Below are 20,048 nucleotides of genomic sequence, written 5' to 3'. Positions count from 1 at the left end.
TTAGTCCCGCAGAGCAACACGTAGCCATGAATTCATTAAAGGAATAGAGCGGAAGGGACAAATAAAACAAAACAAATAAAGAGGCTGACGAACACACACATTAATTAAATAAATCTCCATTGTAAAAATAGTCTAATGAACACTAATCTGGTCGATATTTCAACAGATGTTGCGCAATAATAAATCAGTTGGTCACTGAAAAAAGGAAAAACCATGCAGGTGTTTTAATACAAACCTCTCCCTCTGTAGAGCTGATGCTGTCTCGGCTGATTCCATAGCTCTTCTTTTTGCTGGGTGAATGAGAAGAGGCCTCCCTCAGGTCTAGAGACACACACACACACACACACACACACACACACACACACACACACACACACACACACACACACACACACACACACACACACGCAATTAAGTAAAACCAAATCTACAGCATATACCATATAATATATAATCCATTTGTTCACTTATTGTTGTGTTTTCTTTCGTTTCAGATTAATTAAGGGACACTTAATTTGACTTGATCCCCATTAAATAATTTAAAAAAAAGCAAAACAATGCAGTATATAAATTCTTCCCCAAGAAGTAACACTCTTAATTAGGCAGGCAATAATAATGTTTCTGTTCATTTCCTGACTGCCTGCGGAGAGGCTGTCAGAGAAGAGGAGTCAAAGACTAAAATCAATTCAATTCAAAAGATTATTTCAGCAGATTCTGTCTGCTCCTCCCACAGGCTCTCTCTCTCTTTCCTTTATGTCCTGATCTATCCGTCTCCCTCCGTCCCTCCTGTTTAATATTGCATAATGGGCCGCGTCTATCGGATCAGTGCAGATCCAATCACTCTGCTATCCCGTCTGCACAGTACAGTATCATATATTGCACTCATCTGTGCACACAGCGTTCTGACAGATGCAGCCACTGAAATAAAGCCAGCTTTGCTTAAAAAGACTTGAGGAGAACAGAACCAGACAGATGAGCTTAAAAGGGATTACGTGTTTGTTTTTGTTGTCAGAGATTCAAAGTGCAACTAGAGTCAGAGGTGAAAGTATGTGTGAAGGTTGAAGCAGTAGAGGAGAGGAGGATGTGTGTGGACGAAATCCAAGTGTGTGTGTTTTTGTGTGTGTTTTAGTCACAAGAGAGTCCAACTTTGCAATGTCCTTCACAGGGCAAGAGAAGTCAATAAACCGCAAAGGCAAAAAAAAAAGCTTACGACAATGTTGTAGAGCTGCATCATGAGTCGTCTTTGCGATGAAAACAAACAAACTAGGTACTTAGTTGTTTCTGCATTTAAACAATAAATACAAGACCCATTTATCAAGACCATGTATCTGCCATAAATGCAAGGAACTGGAGAAGTTTATGTTAACATACTTTCCTATTTCAGCCGTCACTGCACTCATTAAATAAACATTTCTTGAAACAAGCTTATTTGCTTTCTTGCTGAGTATTATATGTTCAAATCAACACCTCTCTCTGGTCTGTGCGTTCAATATGAAACTTGAGTCGGGAGACTTTTAGCTTAGCTTAGCCCAAAGACTGGGAACAGGGGGAAACAGCTAGCCTCACTCTACTGATACGTTAGTAAAAAAAAACTTCACCCACCGGCACCTCTACAACTCAATAACATATTTAATTTGTTCAGTGACATACCTTAGTCTATTTCATATTACATGTAGAACATCCCTTTAAATCCAAATCATAATAATGAACCTGGCAGAGACGTGCCACCTTACAAACACACCTCTGGCTTGTGCTGCAGCCCTTTTGGGGCTGTGCTGCTGAGCGCCGAGCCTCTCGGCACTGTTGCTGTTGTTGTTGTTGACCTGGATGCCGTTCTGCTTCATCAGCTGCATCAGCTCGGACTCTAATGTTGCAATCTGTAGAGGGAGAGGAACCGATCGATGTGTATCAGCCGTGAGCATCTACTTGTCAAAAAAGCTACTTTAAAGCACTGAAATAAAAGGGCCCACCATAACGACGACGACTACATCATTCATCTTTTGATTCCACTCTGAAATATGTATGTGTCTTATAGGTGTTGGCGTGGTGCACATGAACAGCACAAGTAAAGTCAGTTTAGTCAAAGCATGACCCTCTTGTCTTGCTGTCGTCTTAAATTACAGATTATACAGTTTTCCCACCATACTCGTGCCACACTTCTCCATTCACCCGTTACAATGCAGTGCAGTGGGAGAATGAATGAATGCTCACTGTGCAGAATAATAGCAGGGGACAGTTGGGTTGACTGTCCACTCAACTGTGGGGCATGGCCTGAGACTTGAGCAGAAAACAACACAACTGTCATGTTTCAAGACTAGGAAAGCAGAAAATCAATACAGCGTTTGACAATGGAACCAACCACAGGCCTCTGGACACCGAGTCCATCTGCTGCCACTGTCTCAGGAGGAGGAGACCTTTATTATGTGGCAGAAGTGGCACAGATACCCTTTGAAGCCTTGTAAAGCAGTAGTGATGGAGTGACGTTACTGATCTTTTTCATCACGTTGATTCCGAGATTTTGATTTAATTTCTATTACACATTTACAGCATATTCTATGAAAAAATAAAAGTACGGTATAAATATATGTAATGTGTCCTCAAACACAGAGAAGAACTGAAGTGTGTATTAGTTTCCTTTCCTTTTAGGATTGTTTGGAGGCAGATATATGCAGCATTGTGCAACTAAAACACAGAGGGGCATAAGGGAAAGATGGAGGTGAGAGATAGACAGAGAAGGCTGTACAGATCTGGTTTACCCTGACTTGCAGTCCCTGGATCTCAGCCAGGTGAGCTTTCTCAGCATCCTCCAGCCGCCTCCTCTCTCCATCCTCCTTCTGGATAAACTCCACCTCTCTGGAGAGACGAGAGGAAGGTGAGAAGTGGTGAGTAGGCGTGAGCTGAGAATATACAATTACGTGCGTGTGCATGTTTCACCATGAGTGACAGTGCCTGCCTCTTGCATGAGTGTGACTGCTCATAGTGAACACACACAGACACACAACACATATCTGCAAGCTACACAATAACACACACATTTGTTTCCGTCCCTAAGAATACGTAATTCAGCCGTTTCCTCATGCCTGCTTCGTCCTTGGTCTGTGAGCGCTCTGTTTCTCCTCAGTATAGAGCGTTGGTTTCATCAGTTAACTTCCATTTGGCCTGCGGGGCCAGAGCCAATTAGAGGCAGTCAGACTGGAGCTGAGCCGGAGAGGTTGTGATGGGACTGACTAAAGAGATCAACGCACTGAAAAGCAGGAGAGCTGTGCTGCATGAGAATGGATATTTGGCTCACATAAGTGAAATGTGGGAAGACTGTGGCTATAAAAAGAGGCCCTCTGCCTCACAGATGGAAACGCAGTAGACATTCTCTTTTTCTGTCCACTGAAACAAGAGAAGCTGTTAAAAGGAAAAATGAAGGAAATTAATTATTAACAGTGAACATTTGATGGAAGGATTATAACAGTGCATTGGGGCCATTGGAGGTAACAGATCCAACTGAGATGAAACTTATATTATTCTTTGAGATTAGAAAGTCATACATTTGAGACAAAAAAAAAAGAAATTGTCTGGGATTAAAGTTACAAATTATCGGGGGGGGGGGAGAAATATGGCTCAACCTCATCACGCCACCTCAAACACTGCCACAACATAAGATGCAAAAACTGCAAAATACATGAATTATATTAGTATTTATTCATGTTAAAAGAACACAAAAAAAAAAAAAGTGAAATAAAACATATTTATTTTTCAGGAGTGTAATTTAGACAGGGGCTGGCGTAACCATGATTTTCACAATCTTTGAGTTTTTTTCTTTAACGTTATTCAAGTTTTTTTTCAAGAAAGTTTTTTCTCTGAATATTGTCACCCTCCCCTGGCTCCATACTTTATTATTTTTTAACCTACAATGGCCCTAATGCTCTAAGGATTGATGCAATAACCTCATGAAAGACATGGTTCAAGTGAAGGAGTTATAGACATGTTTCCATTCTAGCTGTTAAGAGACTCTTTCAGCGAGATATGGAGAGAGAGTTGGTTATGGAGCAGACGTTTCTGACTGCATTATCATACATTAAACTATGACAACCGAAGCAAAAGACTGGTCTGGTCTGAACTCAGAAGATAAAAGAAGACTAAAGACTCATTAATGGTCAGTTCAGGACAAGCTGCCGGGGATCAAAATCTAAACAGGTTAAAGAGATCAAGGAGGCCGTTCACATCAGAACAGAAAGTCCATCTTCAAACAGAGCCAGGCGTTATTATCTTCTCCCTGGCCCACATAAGTATTTGGACTGACACAATTTTTCAATTTTTGCCTATATGTGGTTGAAGTGTAGACTGTCACCTTTGTTTCAATGGATATAACAAAAATGTTCCTCCATGTATTAAAAATGATCATTATATTCACTATTATGTGGACTGTGTAAAAATGGCTATATGCCATATGTTTGTTATATCCATTGAAATAAAGCTGAAAGTCTCCACTTCAACCACATATTGACTGCTTTATTTAAAATCCATTGCAGTCGTGTAAATAGGCAATTTTAGAAAGAATATGTATGGCCCTGACTGTATATGGCTGTTATCACGTGAAAACAAACACCGTCATGACAGCTGAGCTATTTTAGGAAGAAAATGTTATATAAATGAGGTATGAATGATATAAAAACAAACCCCCTTGAGAAAACGTTCAGAGTACAGATTAGAATGAAATTGTGAAATTTGGTGTATGTAAGAAATGGAGTTTCTTACATACAGAGTTTGAGAAAAAGGCCTTTAAATGTATGAAAATGTATGTTTAAATGTGCAAATGAGGCATTATCTATTGGTGAATTTTGGTCATCTACAGACACAAGTAGACAAAGTAGTACTTTAATACGCTTAAATGTGTATTTTGGATGTTTTCTTTCCACTATTCTGATAGGAGACATGGTATGAAAGCAAAATAGCCTGAAATCTCAAAAGTGATTACAGCATGATAAAACCATATTGTTGGCACTAGTGTCTCCAATGGAATTCACCAATCTTAGTTTGCCAACAAAGAAAAACACACATCTGAACTAGTTAAATAGTGCCAACAGAATAATCTGAAATATGGTATGATCACAAACAGATTCTTCACAAGTGGCTTCATATTATTGTTCTGTAAGTCTGTTAGTACGTCATGATTAATTATACTGTTGGCATTGTTTAGGCTAGTCACGTTCAAAGTACAACTCAAAGTACCATACGACTTTCTCTGGTACTTCTCTCAACAAAACTAAGAAATTTCAAATTACCTCAGTTCGAGAACGCAGGGTAAAGTATCGTAACTCTGGGCTCTAATCCATTTTCCATTTTCAAACTGAACCAACAACAAAAATGCATCTTAATTGAGGTCAACTTCATCTAATTGTGATTTCTTGACTGTCTTTCTAAAATCGTCCATATTGAGTATATATTGCACACTCATTCCCTTAATCACAGATTAGGATGACCAGGTTAATCCAGGTTTACTCACTTCTGTTGGAAGTCTTTGATGAGTTTCTTGGCCTTGTTGTACTTCTTCTCTAGAGTTTGGTACTGGGCCTGCGCCTCCTTCAGGTGCTCGTTGACCGTGTGGCAGAGGGTCTGCGCTTCGATCCAGTAGCTTTCCAGCTTCAGCATCCTCTCCTTGTTCTCCTCGATGCTGGCCTTCAGCTGGTTCTTCTCCTTCTCCCAGCGCTGCTTCTCCCTCTCCACTGACGCCAACTGGACGGGGACAAAAACAACTTTGGTTACAACATGGGAACTTTTAACAGAAAAGTACATATGAATGGCACTGAGGAAGGAATCCTAGACAAAGCTAAAACAATGTACCATTTTATACAGTTTGTCTCTCAAACCAAAGCAGTAGTCGATGTATTTGTACTGTCTGCAACTACATGAAAACATTGGAGCTGATCAAAACACAACAGATCTTCAAATACTGTGCACATCACGCAAAACTGGTCAAAGCTGGTTCTTTCTTTTGTATTCAGAATACAAATTGCGAGAATACATTTTTCTGTAAAAGGGGATCTTCTCTTATTCCAAAAACAAAAGCTTTTTAGGCACTGCTTCTCTGATGAATGTAATCATATCAACTTTCAACACATTAATCTGGGAATTATTTAAATTAGAACATTAACATTTGGCAGAGCATATCAATTATACACTTTAGATGTGTGTGTATAGGTAAACACACACACACACACACACACAACTTTTAGAATTAAACAGAAGCTCGACAACATGCTCTCCCTGTCGTACTTAGTTAATATTTGTGAAGACAAATAGTGCATCCTCTAACAAGAAGCTTTATAAGATTCCTCAATAGCCACTGTATTCGTAAAATAATCAACTTCCTATTTCTAAAGAATAGCATCTATTTTTAAAGCTTTCCCATCAAACCTGAACCCCGGCCCCTCTTCTGTCCTGACACATCCCACTCCATTTACAAATTGTTTGAACTCAGACAAACCTTTTTCACCAACAGCCTGCGCACTGGAAGTTTGAATCTCTTACCTTGTTTTTGAGCTTCTGGATCTCGGCCTCGGTCACTGTGTGCTTGATCTGGAGCTGTTGAGAGCATAGGCGGAGAAAAGAGAAGATAGGAAAGAAAAGAAGAGAGAGGGCGGTCAGATAATCAAATGCATGGCTGCGCAGGCTCTCTGCTGTCGATACAGTGTGACGGACAGAGGAAGCCGACCCCGTCCTGCCCTGACAGCATCCCAGCTCCAGTACTGACACACACTCTCAGAACAGAGGAAACGCATAGATAGACGGGGAGAGATACAAGGCTAGACTGATGTAATTTAACATAGCATTAAATCTAAATAGCCTTTTTTTGATAATGCAATGTCTTTTTTGTTTTTATAATGTCTGAAACGTTAGATGGATGGAGTTGGAAATGGAGAGAGCGGGAAAGGAGTTATTCATTGGAATTGAGCAGTCATTTACAGGCAGAGAGAGATAATGACTGCAAGAGAAGAGGAGGTGGAGAGGAAGAAGTGGATGCAGAACAAGAGATGTGGAAACAGGAATAAATAAAAGTAAGTGAGGCAGAAATAGAGAAAAAAGTAGGAGGGAAAGTGTAACAATACTAACAATCACCATACTTTATTTTACCATTTGAAGCCTGAGTTTTATTTCACTTTATTAAAGGAAAGGTTCCTTCAAAGTCTGTCCTCCAACATTCACCAATATCAATAGCCAAAGTGCAAAACCTCCTATCTGCAAAATGTTCTGGGAAAAGTGGGAGACATCTCCTCTCTGCACTTTGTGTATTTTTCTTGTCTTTTTCTTTTTGTATTTTTTATTATGTATTGGGTATCCTTAACAAATAGCATTCTGCAATTTAATTGCATGCAATTTTTTACGATTTTGCTCTTTGGCCATCGATATATGCATGATGTACTAGAGTTTTTGGTTGTTGCTCTTTACTGGCTGTTAATACATCTCTTCCTAATACGCCTCCAGAGAGAGGACACAAGCAAGTCGTTCTGTGGATAAATACAAATAGAGGTTTATCACAAGTTATTGTGAGGCAATTTAGACAAATATAGTTGGTGACTTTGAAGGAGTGAAAGTTTCAGTCTTTTAAGAACCATATTCCTGCTTTGAGTTACTATCACTCCGTTACTATCGCTCCAGCTCAGCAAAGAAACAGGAGAAAAATAAAAGAGGGAACCTGTCCTAAAAAGACAGTCACTTGATTACATTTATTCAGACTGCTGACTTCTCATGTTAAGTTCAGACATACTTAAGAAGTAGTTTAGTATTTTAGCACAGAAAAAAGGGCTGAGTGGTTTGATCACTTCCATTGGAAGCATGAGAGGAGGAAATATTTTAAGTCCAGTGTGAACAAGAGGAATGATTACAACTGTCAGCTGTACATATTATATAGCTTTTGCTGTTTTGTGTTTTTGTTATGTAACAGAATGCACGTCCCTGTTGTATAATGACAATAAATGAAACCTTGAACCCGATTCAAATATATGATCCATGCATTTAAGCAATCATCTCATGAAATTGAAATTTGGTGAAATGCTAGGAAAATATATGTACAACACAAACTTAATTCAGTGCATGTTATGATGCTGGTTATGTTTTATCCATCTTGCTTTTATTTTACATCTGCATTCATCCACAGTTTTGAAAGTTAAATGGTTGGATTAGAAGAGAGCATTTTGTGGTGTGTGTGTGTGTGCGTGTGTGTGTGTGTGTGTGCGTGTGTGTGTATGTGTGTGTGTGTGTGTGTGTGTGTGTGTGTGTGTGTGTGTGTGTGTGTGTGTGTGTGTGCCTGCCTGCCTAGAAGAGCGTGAGTAAATCCGTTAATAATGCGTCTGTGTTGACCGAGGCATTAACAATTACTCTCGGCTCCAAGTTCAAAACATCATCAAAAAGTTAATGGACTTGAACAGCAGCCTGGTAGCGAATAATACAATTTCTAAAAAAAGATATTAAGATGATAAAAACTAGTAAAAACTACAAGAACAGCTACAAACATTTGTACTATCACATCTTCTTTGTATTTTTTAAAGGTTTATTTCTCAGCTGCCTGGCTTCTTTTTTCCCTGAGTGTGTAAAAAGCAGGACATGAGAAAGCCCTTTAAACAAAAAAGGTACAAGCTGCATTCTGGGAGACAGAGGTCAAGATACAGAGACAATGGAGCAGAGGTACATCCTGTGACCAGGGCTTACACATTATAGTTTTATCCCCTGCGACGGCTGCAGTGCAGCTGAAGCCATTTGTTAAATGTGTCATACAGCTATTGTGGCAGTCTACATCAAGTGTTTTAGTGCCAAAGCAGCAGTGGAGTCAATCAATATTAGCAGCTTCTCAGCAGTATTACAAAGAAGAAACGAGTTAACAGCCATTGAACTCATTTTCCATTTTATAGCATTTTATCGTTGTGGTAGTTCATTGACAGCAACGGCAGCAACAATTTAACAAAATATGTTTCTTTTCCCAGAGGCCGGCCGTGTGAAGAGTTGCCAAGATCAAGATACAAATCATTTGAAATACAGGTTTAAAGTATTAGCTCTCTCTCCTCATCTGTGGGTTCTAACCAAACATGGGTAATTAGAGATGTAATGAGCATTGGTCTTCATCGCTTTTGTATTCACGCTTCTAATCATCCAGATTAGGAATTAGGGAGGGTAAGCGGATCTAAGATTTTGACAAAACCCTGCCAAGTAAAGCCTGGGTGCCAGGCTCCATTCTGTGGGTACTTTTGTTGTTTTTATTTAATCACATTTTTTCTTCTTCTGTGGGTGTGTGGGGTATAATAATAATTTAAATGTATTCTTTAAAGCACCGACAGAGACTATGTGGTGGGCTCCCACCAATCAAAGAGCCGTGGATGAGAAAGTTTTGAATTTACCTCTCTGAACTTCTGGTAGAGTTTGTTGGCGTCTAACTCGGAGGGAGACAAGATTTCCTCTGACTCTGGCAAATCGAACACCTCAATGTTTTTGTCCTCGCCTGCGACCGTGGACCCCGCATCCTCGTCATCTGTGGCGTACTCTCCTGTCTGCTGTAAGAGGAAAAGCAAAGTCAGTCATGTGGTCATGTGCAGGGACTCTTCATACAAACGACACTGTGTACAGTTGACGTCGATTTCCTCATCCAGGTAGCTGGAAATACATTTGTCCTTGCTCTTTTTTGTAAAAGATGTACTAAATAGAACATACCACAGGCTCACACTGGCCATGTACTTTTCCTGACCTCCCATATACTTTGATATCTTTTATCACAGTGACCAAGCACAACATGTGAAGAGACCATATGTTTTACTACTCTTTAAATATATGTTATGTCGCTGTAAATAGCCAGCTGTGAGTGGCTTACACAATGTCTAAGGACAGGACAAGATAAGGAAGCTGTCATATTTTGAAGATGTGATCATTTGCTCATTTATTTGACTGAGTCCATCTGCAGATGCTGAATTAAATGTACAGAATGTGCGACCACAAATACTAACAAAACAATGTTGTAATAATGTTGTATGAAAATATTGAATATGGAAAATAATCCAATACTAACCAAAATACCATCTTTGTTTGAATCAGGAAAAGGTAACTCAATATGAGAAAAAAGGGTTTATTTCTGTTGCAGCAAACGGAATATGTATTCATCCAGATGGTTATAAAGGCAATACGTATTTAATAAGTATTATTAAACAATTGTGAGATGGTTATATCTGTGACTTTGTGTCATGGTAATATATGAAAGGCACAGACTGGAACCAGCTTTAGCCTCAGCCTCTGAGCACAATGTCATGCATGGAACCATCAAATGCATTTAGGATGTATGCTTAAAAATGAATCAGCTGAAAACATGAAAAAAGTTAAGGAACTCATAAAGTTGGCACACGTTTATTTAATTAACTGCTTGCTAGCTAGCTACATGACTACAGCTGATAAAATGACAGTTGTCGTGAAATTAAACAAAAAGCGCCTGCTTTTGTCCACCCAGCAGCAGGTTTACTCATTAATATGGAGTCCATCAAGCTGAAAAACAGCCTGAACAGAGGAACCATCCAGCTGTCCAGCTGCAGCATCCATTTGCCAGCTCTCTGTCTTCTTACATCTGTCTATCTCTAATCTCTCCTCAAAGCTGCACCAGTCAGAGTGCCTCCAATTTGCGTGTCAAGCACTTTCAGAAACTCCTACTCATTTTCCTCATGCCATCCCTTTTTTTAACGTTATTTTTTATATTAAGTAATGTTATTTTAATGCTACCAGTTATATAAAAATGAGGTAACACATTAAGTTGACCAAAACTTTGGCCAATAAATTGGTTTGACAGCCTGGTCAGGCATTTCTATGAAGATAAGCTGTACTTGAAAAATGTCTCTTTTTATCATCTTTAAATATTAGTCACCATCTCGACTCATGTGGAAGGAGGTTATTGGTCAAAACTAGTGAGGTTTGAGTCTGTAAATGTCTCAAATGGAGACAATTCTGGATGTCAGCAATCTCTTGGATTTATAAAAAAAACTCTTGACAATAAAAGTCTCCATATACAAACATGTATTCTAGGCAGTTTTTCTGTTCTCCAATTCTGGAAATAGCCTATAATGAATGATGGCAATGGCTATTAGGATATTGATCTAAATGGATACGTTGATTCACTATTTGGCTGATGACCAACAGAGCCAGACTTTTCAAGTGAAGCCATTATGGGAAAACTTGACTGGCGACTGTGGCTCAATGGTGAGCAGGGTCGTCCTTCATTCAGAGGATCAGCGGTTCGATCCCCGGCTCTGCTAGCCCATGTCGATGTGTCCTTGAGCAAGACACTTAACCCTAAATTTCTCCCGTAGCTGCGCCTATGGTGTATGAATGGTTGATAATCTGATGTGGCACCTTGCATGGTAGCTCTGCTCATCACTGTGTGAATGATGTCATGTAGTGTTAAAGCGCTTTGAGCGGTTGGAAGACTAGAAAAGTGCTATACAAGTGTGGGACCAAACTTCTGTTCTCCTCTTAACATCCCACACATGTTCTGTCCTCTCCTCCTATACACGTTGTTGAATACATTTTTATCTACATATAAATATTTATTTCACTACTCTCTCTGTCTCTCCATCTTGTCTGGTCTATCTATCCCTCCCTCGGTACTTGTCTTCGGTCTTGCGCGCACACACACACACACACACACACACACACACACACACGGTCTCATCTCCTCTCTCATCATCTTGGCCTATATCTTCTCCTCATCTCGTTCCCTCGTTCCATCTATCTCCCTTCCAGATAACAGAGCTCAGGCCTGATTTGTTTCCATGCATGACCGACATAAGAGTTCTATTTCCATAATAGGCTTGCCTGTTGCCATGGCACCAGCATCATACATTAACGTCCCATTCACTGAAGGTGGAGTTAACCAGTGAACACATGGCAGGTCAGTCAAACACCAATTTGCATATGATAAAAGCATCACCTCCCACCACATGCATGGAGAATCAGGAGAGACGATTTCGGGAGAAATATCGCAAAGCGTGTGATGAGCTGCACCATGAATGTCTAATATGAGGAGCATGTTGGCATAATGGTGGAGGAAAAGAGCCAAGGGCTCGTTTGACTGGAGGAGCACACATGAGCCACTGGGCACAGCCTTGACTTTAAGTGTGTGCATGCTGTGCACTATTGTTCACTGAAACTAATGTTCTATGATGATTTGTTGTATTTCATATTTTCTTTCATGAACTAAAAACTCTGTTGCGGCATTTTCATATATATTATGCAAGTTATCGTTAAGTTTTGTAATTTTAAAAACCGTTCACGTCAAGTCCTCATTATGATTGGGAAGCTAAGCTCTGATATAACTCCCCTGGCTCTAAATAATATGGAAAAGCTTAAATAAGCAAATAACACAAATGCTTTACATCACACAAAATCAATGGTTCAAGATAATGAAACACAAATTTGATTTCCTCACAACACCAGTGATTCAAACACTCAACCATCTATCCTCATATATAAACATGGTGTGTGTGTGTGTGTGTGTGTGTGTGTGCGTGCGCGTGTGTGTGCGTTGGTACTGGCATGAATTGATCTGTCAGCATGGTGAAGCAAATCAGCTAGTTGTATTCATTCTTGATTGATCTGTTACTTTTTGTTGAACAAAGAGCCTTCTCCATTCTGCATACATGTGTTTGTGTAAATAAACTGCATATTCATCAAGGTCATAATGAACGATTGTTGTGGAGACTATCTTTTCTTTAATTAGCTTTTTATAAAATATAATAACACGACACAGAAAACTGATGACCACAATTTCAAAGAGTCCAATATTCAAACCCCAATTAATTTAATTTAAAATCATAGTAATTATAGTAGCAATTAAAGTGAATATGGGAATGTAAAGTGTGTGTGTTTGTGTCCATGCTTATCATGCATATAAGTGCTGACAGATGGGCATTCATGTGTGTTAGATTACATACAATCAAACCATCTGTGTGTGTGTGTGTGTGTGTGTGTGTGTGTGTGTGTGTGTGTGTGTGTGTGTGTGTGTGTGTGTGTGTGTGTGTGTGTGTGTGTGTGTGTGTGTGTGATGTCTATTGCTGACTGAAGGAGTATCTCTTCCTCTTGGGACGGGACGCCCCTGCACCAATAAAGAGCTGTCTGTCAGATCAACCCAGGCAGCTCTCACAGTGAGAAATAACCTCCCCCCTCCGCTGAGAACTAATTTTAATATTTATGAAGATATTAATATTGATGAGTTTCTTTTATTGCCCCATAGATCTCTGTAATGGTTTTGTAACTGTTTACCCTATTGGCAGTTACGTAGGGAGTTATGGATGGCTTGGTGCTCAACAGTGGCAGATTTCAAGTGTGTTTTACAGCGGTTAGTAATCTATGTATGGATTAACAATTTGAGTACAATCACCATCCTTATGTTTATGTGTTCTTTCTGTGGCACAGGGTGTTCATTAAAAAAAGAATAAACTCAAGTTGTTCTCCTGAGTTTTGTTTGAATCATCACATAACCAAGATGTGAAATGATGACAGGAAGAAGGACAAAAATTTCTTGCGTGTTTAAATTAGACTAGTGGCTGAATTCTCAACTCTCTAAAGGAGATTTAATAAGAGCTGAAAGCGTTGCATGTGGATGTTGCTTTGATAATGGGACCACTGGGATCAGCTTCCGGGGCCTGGCATAGAGTTCCTTTTGCATGAAGGCTCTCCATCCATCAGTAAATGAAAGACCTCAAACAACACTGCTAAAGACAGCAAGAGAGGAGCAAAAAAATGCCTTGGTGAGTGTGTGTCTGCATGTAAATATACGCATGACTGCAGCTGTTCCTCTGGGTGTTATTGAGGGTGCACTATGTATTGATTTATGTTACTTTAGTGTGTGATGACATGTGTGTGTACAGTGAGACGGTGCCTCCATACACACAGATAGCATGAGTTGCAGGGCCTTGAGCTCAGTGTCTGGTGGATTAAACGTGGTGTGAGTAAGCAGCAGAGAGGGGAAACGCTGAGTGATGCTTTCTAGGACCAAAACACACATGGTATTCTCTTACTGTGTGTGTCTGTGTTTTTTGTGCCAGCTTCAGAGCCCACTTTCAGTCAGTTTTGTGGAGATAATAAGCTAAATCTTCCAGTCAACTGTCATGAAAAGAGAGCTGATTTACATTCAGTGACAACTGGAAGCTTCAGTGTCATGTGTAAGAAGTGAGTTTACTGACAGCGGATGAACTTCAAATAAATATAGATATAATACGCTTTATTAATATATGATAATCTTACCCTGTTGGCACATTGGACACATTTTAAGATCCACACTAATCTCATATGTATGTACACACAATCCTTTACAATGACCAGGGTTGTGTGAGGTCATTACCTCGTCATCATCAGCATCATACTGGGCGTACTGCTGCTCCAGCAGCTCTCTCTGTCTCCTCTCTTGCTCCAGGGTCTGCTGGATGAGCGTGGCCACCTCACTCTGCTGGCCCGGACGCTCCCGTCCAATCACAAACCTGCAACAACACACACAGTTATAGACAGTCCTGGCAACACACACGAATAGAGTCCACCAGCCTGTGATTACACAACAGTTACTGTAAATTTGGAAAAAGAGCATTTCATGAATAAACAGAACAGTTCAGGTACTTTTTTTTTTAAATCATCATTAAATCACCAGTTATACTGTGCTTTATAGCAGAAGGTTAAAATTATAGGCTGTATATTAGAAGTGGACGTTGACACCATGATGTCACTCATTGCTTTGTGGACTACTGTTTCTGAAGCCTTGAGTGTGTCATTTTGGACATCAGCAACTTGTTTTTTTGCAAACAGATGTGAAACGAAAGGGTGGAGCTAACCCTGAATAAGACATTTTTAGGCGACTAAATTGTTCAAATGAACTTTGATGAACGGATAAACACACTGTGAAAGGATTAAAGTTGTTAGATGAAAACATGAACAACTCTCAGACTGGACAACGCCGTGGTAATGATCTGGCTATCACAAGGTAGCTACACCCTAAAGCAGCTGCTTTATGGTCTATTTCACTCTAAATGGGACCATAATTTACTTAATGACCATCATACTGAATTGAAGAAGACTTGAAACTAGCGATTGAGACCATAAACTTATGTTCACAATGTTTACTGAGTTAATAAATCAAGTGAGAAGTAAAGTTAGTTTCTCTTAGACGTCTATACAATCAGACTTCTATTCGCAACCAGAGGAGTCGCCCTCTGCTGGCCATTAGAAAGAATGCTAGTTTCACTAGTTTTCAGAGCCCAAGGTTGCCACCTGGTTAAAATAAGCTGTGAAAGGCCTTATGGGAAATTTAGCCTCTGATAAATGCTATAAATAAAAACTCACAGATTCGTAAGGGATTTTCCAGTTTTTCTAAGCCTTATTTATGGTAACAATTAATGTTACAAAGTCATACAGAAGTAAAAGATTTGGACAGAAAACATCTTTACATAAAGGGAAAAAGAATTGTTTAAAAATGGTTTATTGCACCTCATACCTATGTCTTTTTGAAGGCATATATAAACATATTTACTATACTTCTGTTCCAATGCGTTGCGTCTTTTTCTCGTGGTGGTGTGTATGTGTGCAGTGAAATGACCACAGCAGGCACTGTGTGAGATCAGCAGAAGCCCACAGCCACATAGCAATGGCAGCCATATCTGCTGACGTATCAGGGCAGGGCTGGGAGACGGGACACACATAATACGAGAAGACAGTCAGCTCAGCCGGGAAGCCTGTTATTAGCCTGGCAAAGAACTAAATGGAGGAAGCCACAGGCTCTGCCTCCGAGCTACTGACTATACCGCAGTTACACATGGGACCTACCTACAATACACACTGCATCAAATTAACATGGAGACGGAGTGAGAAAGAAAAGGAGAAAGAGCACGAATGATGTTTAAAGAGGTTTAGGTTTGTTATAAATATGAACTGCCTTTGTGTGTTTGTCATAAGGCAGGGACAAAGTAGGATCTAGTCATCTTAGATTCAAAAGCACATGATTGTAAATCTAAAAATAATAAGGGACAGGCTTTATGATTTACTCATGGTAATGTCACTGCATATAGAGGTACTGATACTCAAAAGAACATTAATAATACTCCAGTGTATTCTTCTCTTCACCCTGACTAAAAAAGCAACGTTGTATAAGAATTTCTCTGAACTATTCCAGGAAACAGCCAACCCAGCCGGGGCGGCAAACACATTTTTGGGATCTGCCCAAAGATCCTGTTTTGGGAAAATATTTGGAAATCCTGCAGCAGATTTTTGGGCTGCAGATCTAATTGACATTCATGTACCTTTGGATGATCTACCAGAAGGAGTAACAGGAAATGACCGATACTTCCTGAAAATATGTATAGTAGCAGCATAGGTCGTTTACTAATAAATGGTTACAGGCCGATCCACCTGCATAACTGCCCTTAAATCATTTCATTCAAGGAAATTCATGAGATGGAAGACTTACTTTCATACTTAGCACAGACACAATGCAAGACGGACAAAATTAATACTATATTTGTTGGAATTAGGAACATGTTTGGTGGTTTGCCCCCACTAGTCCAGTCTTCTAAAAAAAGTACGTAATTTACAAGGCATTATCGTTGTATGGAAAAGTAGATTTTTTAACAAAACACTAGGCTCATCCTCCCGGCTTAAAATGTTATTCACCTCCCTTTCACTGTCTGCATATATCTCATGGACATATGCAAATTGTGAAATGCTGCCTATAATCCATAATATAGGATGTCTGTTATCCGGATATTGTTAATGCTATAATTCCTGGCATTACCTCTTGTAATATTGTTTTTGACAAAAAGACTACAACTAAACTAAAAAAATAAAAAAAGGATCCTGAGAAATAAAATCCAGCAGGAGCCTGATAACTTTGTGTGTGTATTACCCATCTAATCTATTTACACAGTCACATTGTGGGGACTAATTACATTTTAGTGTAAAGACTTAAACTTATGGAAAGGTTTAGGATAAGGCTTCAGGAATGAATGTAAGTTGACGTAATGTCCTCTAAACACAATGTGTGGAAACACAACTTTGTATATGTGTGCAAGTGTGTGTGTGTGTGTGTGTGTGTGTGTGTGTGTGTGTGTGTGTGTGTGTGTGTGTGTGTGTGTGTGTGTGTGTGCGTCTGTGTGTGGTACGAACTAGTGTTTGCGTGTGTGTGAGGGTGAGAGAGGGAGAGAGAGAAAAAAAGAGAGAGAGAGAGAGAGAGAGAGAGAGAGAGAGAGAGAGGGAGAGAGAGAGAGAGAGATGGATTGGCTTGGAGTTAGGGCCTAATCAAGTGAATACAGTTCCTGAGCGCTCTTTCATATATTTCTAAAGGCGATGGAGAAAAAGGCCTTACGCTCCAGCAGAGAGGCGTATTTGATCTACATGTGAAGGAACAACTGAATGGCAGGACAGAGACAGAAAGTTATAGAAGGAAAAAAAGGAAAAGGAGACGAGAAAAGGACGGGGCTAAGCTAAGTAGTGCACTGGAACAAGCCTTTGGACAGCAGGGAGGCCTGAGGAGCAGCTGACCTGGAAACAGCCTTCCTTCTCACGCATGGGAAGTCTGTCTTGGTTCCTCCTCACCTCTCACTGCTCTGGGGCTGCCACTCACAGTAGTGCTACAACTGTAGCAACCGTCACTACTGATCTCATTTCCTTAAATGAATACAGACATGGCTCTTGTTAAACATGCAGTATGGTGCAGGAACTTGAAGGACTAGTCTTCCTCATTAGGTAGCACTGAGTTGATGGGCATTTTGGGTTGTCGGCATTCACACATAACAGATACTGTATATGACTTGTCGGACATCGTGGGGACATGGAGAGATGTCCTCGTTTTGTTAAACTTTTCTCTGTGTAGGTGGTAAAACATGGGTGCATCATAACATAATTAGTTAAAGGAGAGTGTTATTCTCTACTTTTCACCCAATTCCAATAAAAGAAAGAAAGTCCTTCCATCAATATTTGTGACTCCCCTGTCTGTGGCATTCAGCCTCATTTGTTGCATTAAAGATGTGCAAAATGATCACAAATATATAGTTTCATTTTACAAAAAGACCAAAAGTAGCAAAGAAAAGTAAGAAGTGCATTTGGGGTTAAGCGTCGGTGGAGCCAGGGATCGAACCGCCGAATCTTCTGATCGAAGAACAACCCTCTCTAACACTGAGCCACAGTTGCCCACTCTGGTCTAAATGTAGCAACTGACTCTCTCTCCACCTCCCTCCCCCTACTGTAAACCCTATTTTGAGTGAAATGCCAAAAAGGAAACAAAGCTGACAATAAAAATAGTTAAAGATGAATTTGACTAAGCATGGAACGATATCAAGATTTCATGTCACCATTATCCTGACCAAGATAATTGAACATTATGGTATTATCAGAATATTCATAGACAAAATATGCTTAAAACTTTTCAAACTTAATGAACTAAAACATTATAAAATACGATTCACTTACTTTTTTGTTAAGAAACAAATCATCACATATGCATCACAGTTATTACCTATTTTTGTGTAAAACAATCAAACAATCTTTAAAAAGGTCATCATAAGTCTTAAGGCCCCCTTTCTTAAATAAAGAATACATAAATACAATTGTGTGAGTCTTTTGTGTGAGTCAACATTGTGTGAGTCTTTTCTTTCAATGATCATTCGTGTACTTTTAAAATCAGGCTCTATTTGTCACTTCTCTGCATGAGAAGCGAGACAGCTTTTCCAAGTCAGTCATGGGTGATATTCACGACTATTAAAGAAAATGTATCACAATCAACTTGTTATGAGTGTTTTTTTATCCACGATAAAACCCTATATCTTCACATCCCTAAATTTAAACGGGTAGCCTTTTTCTTTATTTTCTTTAGATATTGAGGTAATATTGTGGGTATGAATTCTTATGACCAAGATAATCTGATATTGTGACAGCTCTATCATGCTACCCAGCGCGTATTACTCACAAGTGATCCATAAGACAGGGCCTTTAAAGCTGTGTTTTACACTGTCACACTGGGGAACTTCTGACTGAAACCTGGATGATATAGTGCTGGAAGACAGCGTTAAATATAGCTAAAACGAACAAATCTAGGACAGTTGGCCATAAAACCTCTGGTGATCAGAAAGAGAGAGCAGGATTTACCGAGGAGGAGAAGGAGGAGGAAGAAGAAGAGGAGTGAGTGGGTGAAACTGGAGGAAGACTGGAATAGAGAGAGAGAGCATTGAAGAAGAGAGAATCTGGTGAGTCTATGAGAAAAAGCAACAACTGTAATAGTAATTACAATGTGCTATACAATTGTTACAGTGTTGTATTTTTCCTATGGTAAATTGAAATAAAAAATAATTATATCTGTGTTTAAGTCACTAATTGTGTTTCTAGATCTTCAATAGACGTATTAGACTATACATCTCTCTTCACGTAACACTTTAATCCATTTATAATTGCTAGATAGATGGACAGGTGATAGATGGAACCTTTCAAGGCTGCCTCGCCTATAGTGCCACATCCTGGTATGTCAATATTAGTTCAGCAAACAGCATCTGTTCTGACACTGTTGGACATGTTGTTGTTCAACCACCAGCTTGTTCGCCTCTCCACAGTGCACACATCTATCTTTCCACAACTGCCTGAGTGAACTTGGCGACCAGAACAGTTTAAAAACCCCACTGAGGCTGTTGCATTATGTCATAATCCATAATAATAGTATAAACGATATATGGATGGATGGATTTATGGATCAATTAATTTAGAGAAATTGAAGCATGACAAAGCAAACAAACCCTCCTGGGAAAGAGGGGTGTAAACAGCCAACCCGTCCTCCCTCCCATCTCATAATGCAGACGTTGGTCAGAGCCCCTGGGCGTCTGATAGCGACACGCTGAGGCAGCCTTTAGCGTCTTTATCCGACACACCGTATCAACTAACTCCAATGTAAACCCATCGGCATTGTTATTATCAAAGCAACTGAAGTAGTATAAAGTGATGGTGGGGGTGCTGGCAGATGGTTCACACAAACACAGGACTTTCAACCAGAATCTAAAAGCCAATGT

At 39.7% G+C, this 20,048-nt stretch overlaps 1 protein-coding gene across 1 annotated transcript in view; it reads right to left on the bottom strand.

The window, feature by feature from the left end:
* The window catches only part of ppp1r9a (protein phosphatase 1, regulatory subunit 9A), a gene marked incomplete at both ends in the record, with an annotated part of 46,234 nt that overhangs the window by 4,923 nt on the left and 21,263 nt on the right, over positions 1-20,048 (bottom strand). The window contains 7 exons of the mRNA XM_079231885.1: positions 236-321; positions 1,742-1,877; positions 2,757-2,853; positions 5,498-5,727; positions 6,523-6,576; positions 9,384-9,536; positions 14,360-14,495. Coding sequence (XP_079088011.1) covers positions 236-321; positions 1,742-1,877; positions 2,757-2,853; positions 5,498-5,727; positions 6,523-6,576; positions 9,384-9,536; positions 14,360-14,495 — 892 coding nt within the window. The remainder of the gene's footprint in view (positions 1-235; positions 322-1,741; positions 1,878-2,756; positions 2,854-5,497; positions 5,728-6,522; positions 6,577-9,383; positions 9,537-14,359; positions 14,496-20,048) is intronic.

The sequence above is a fragment of the Taurulus bubalis genome (assembly GCF_910589615.1).
Source record: "Taurulus bubalis genome assembly, chromosome: 16".
Classification (NCBI taxonomy): domain Eukaryota; kingdom Metazoa; phylum Chordata; class Actinopteri; order Perciformes; family Cottidae; genus Taurulus; species Taurulus bubalis.
The sequence above is the reverse complement of the archived record's forward strand: the minus strand, read 5'-3'. Positions and strand labels throughout refer to the sequence as shown.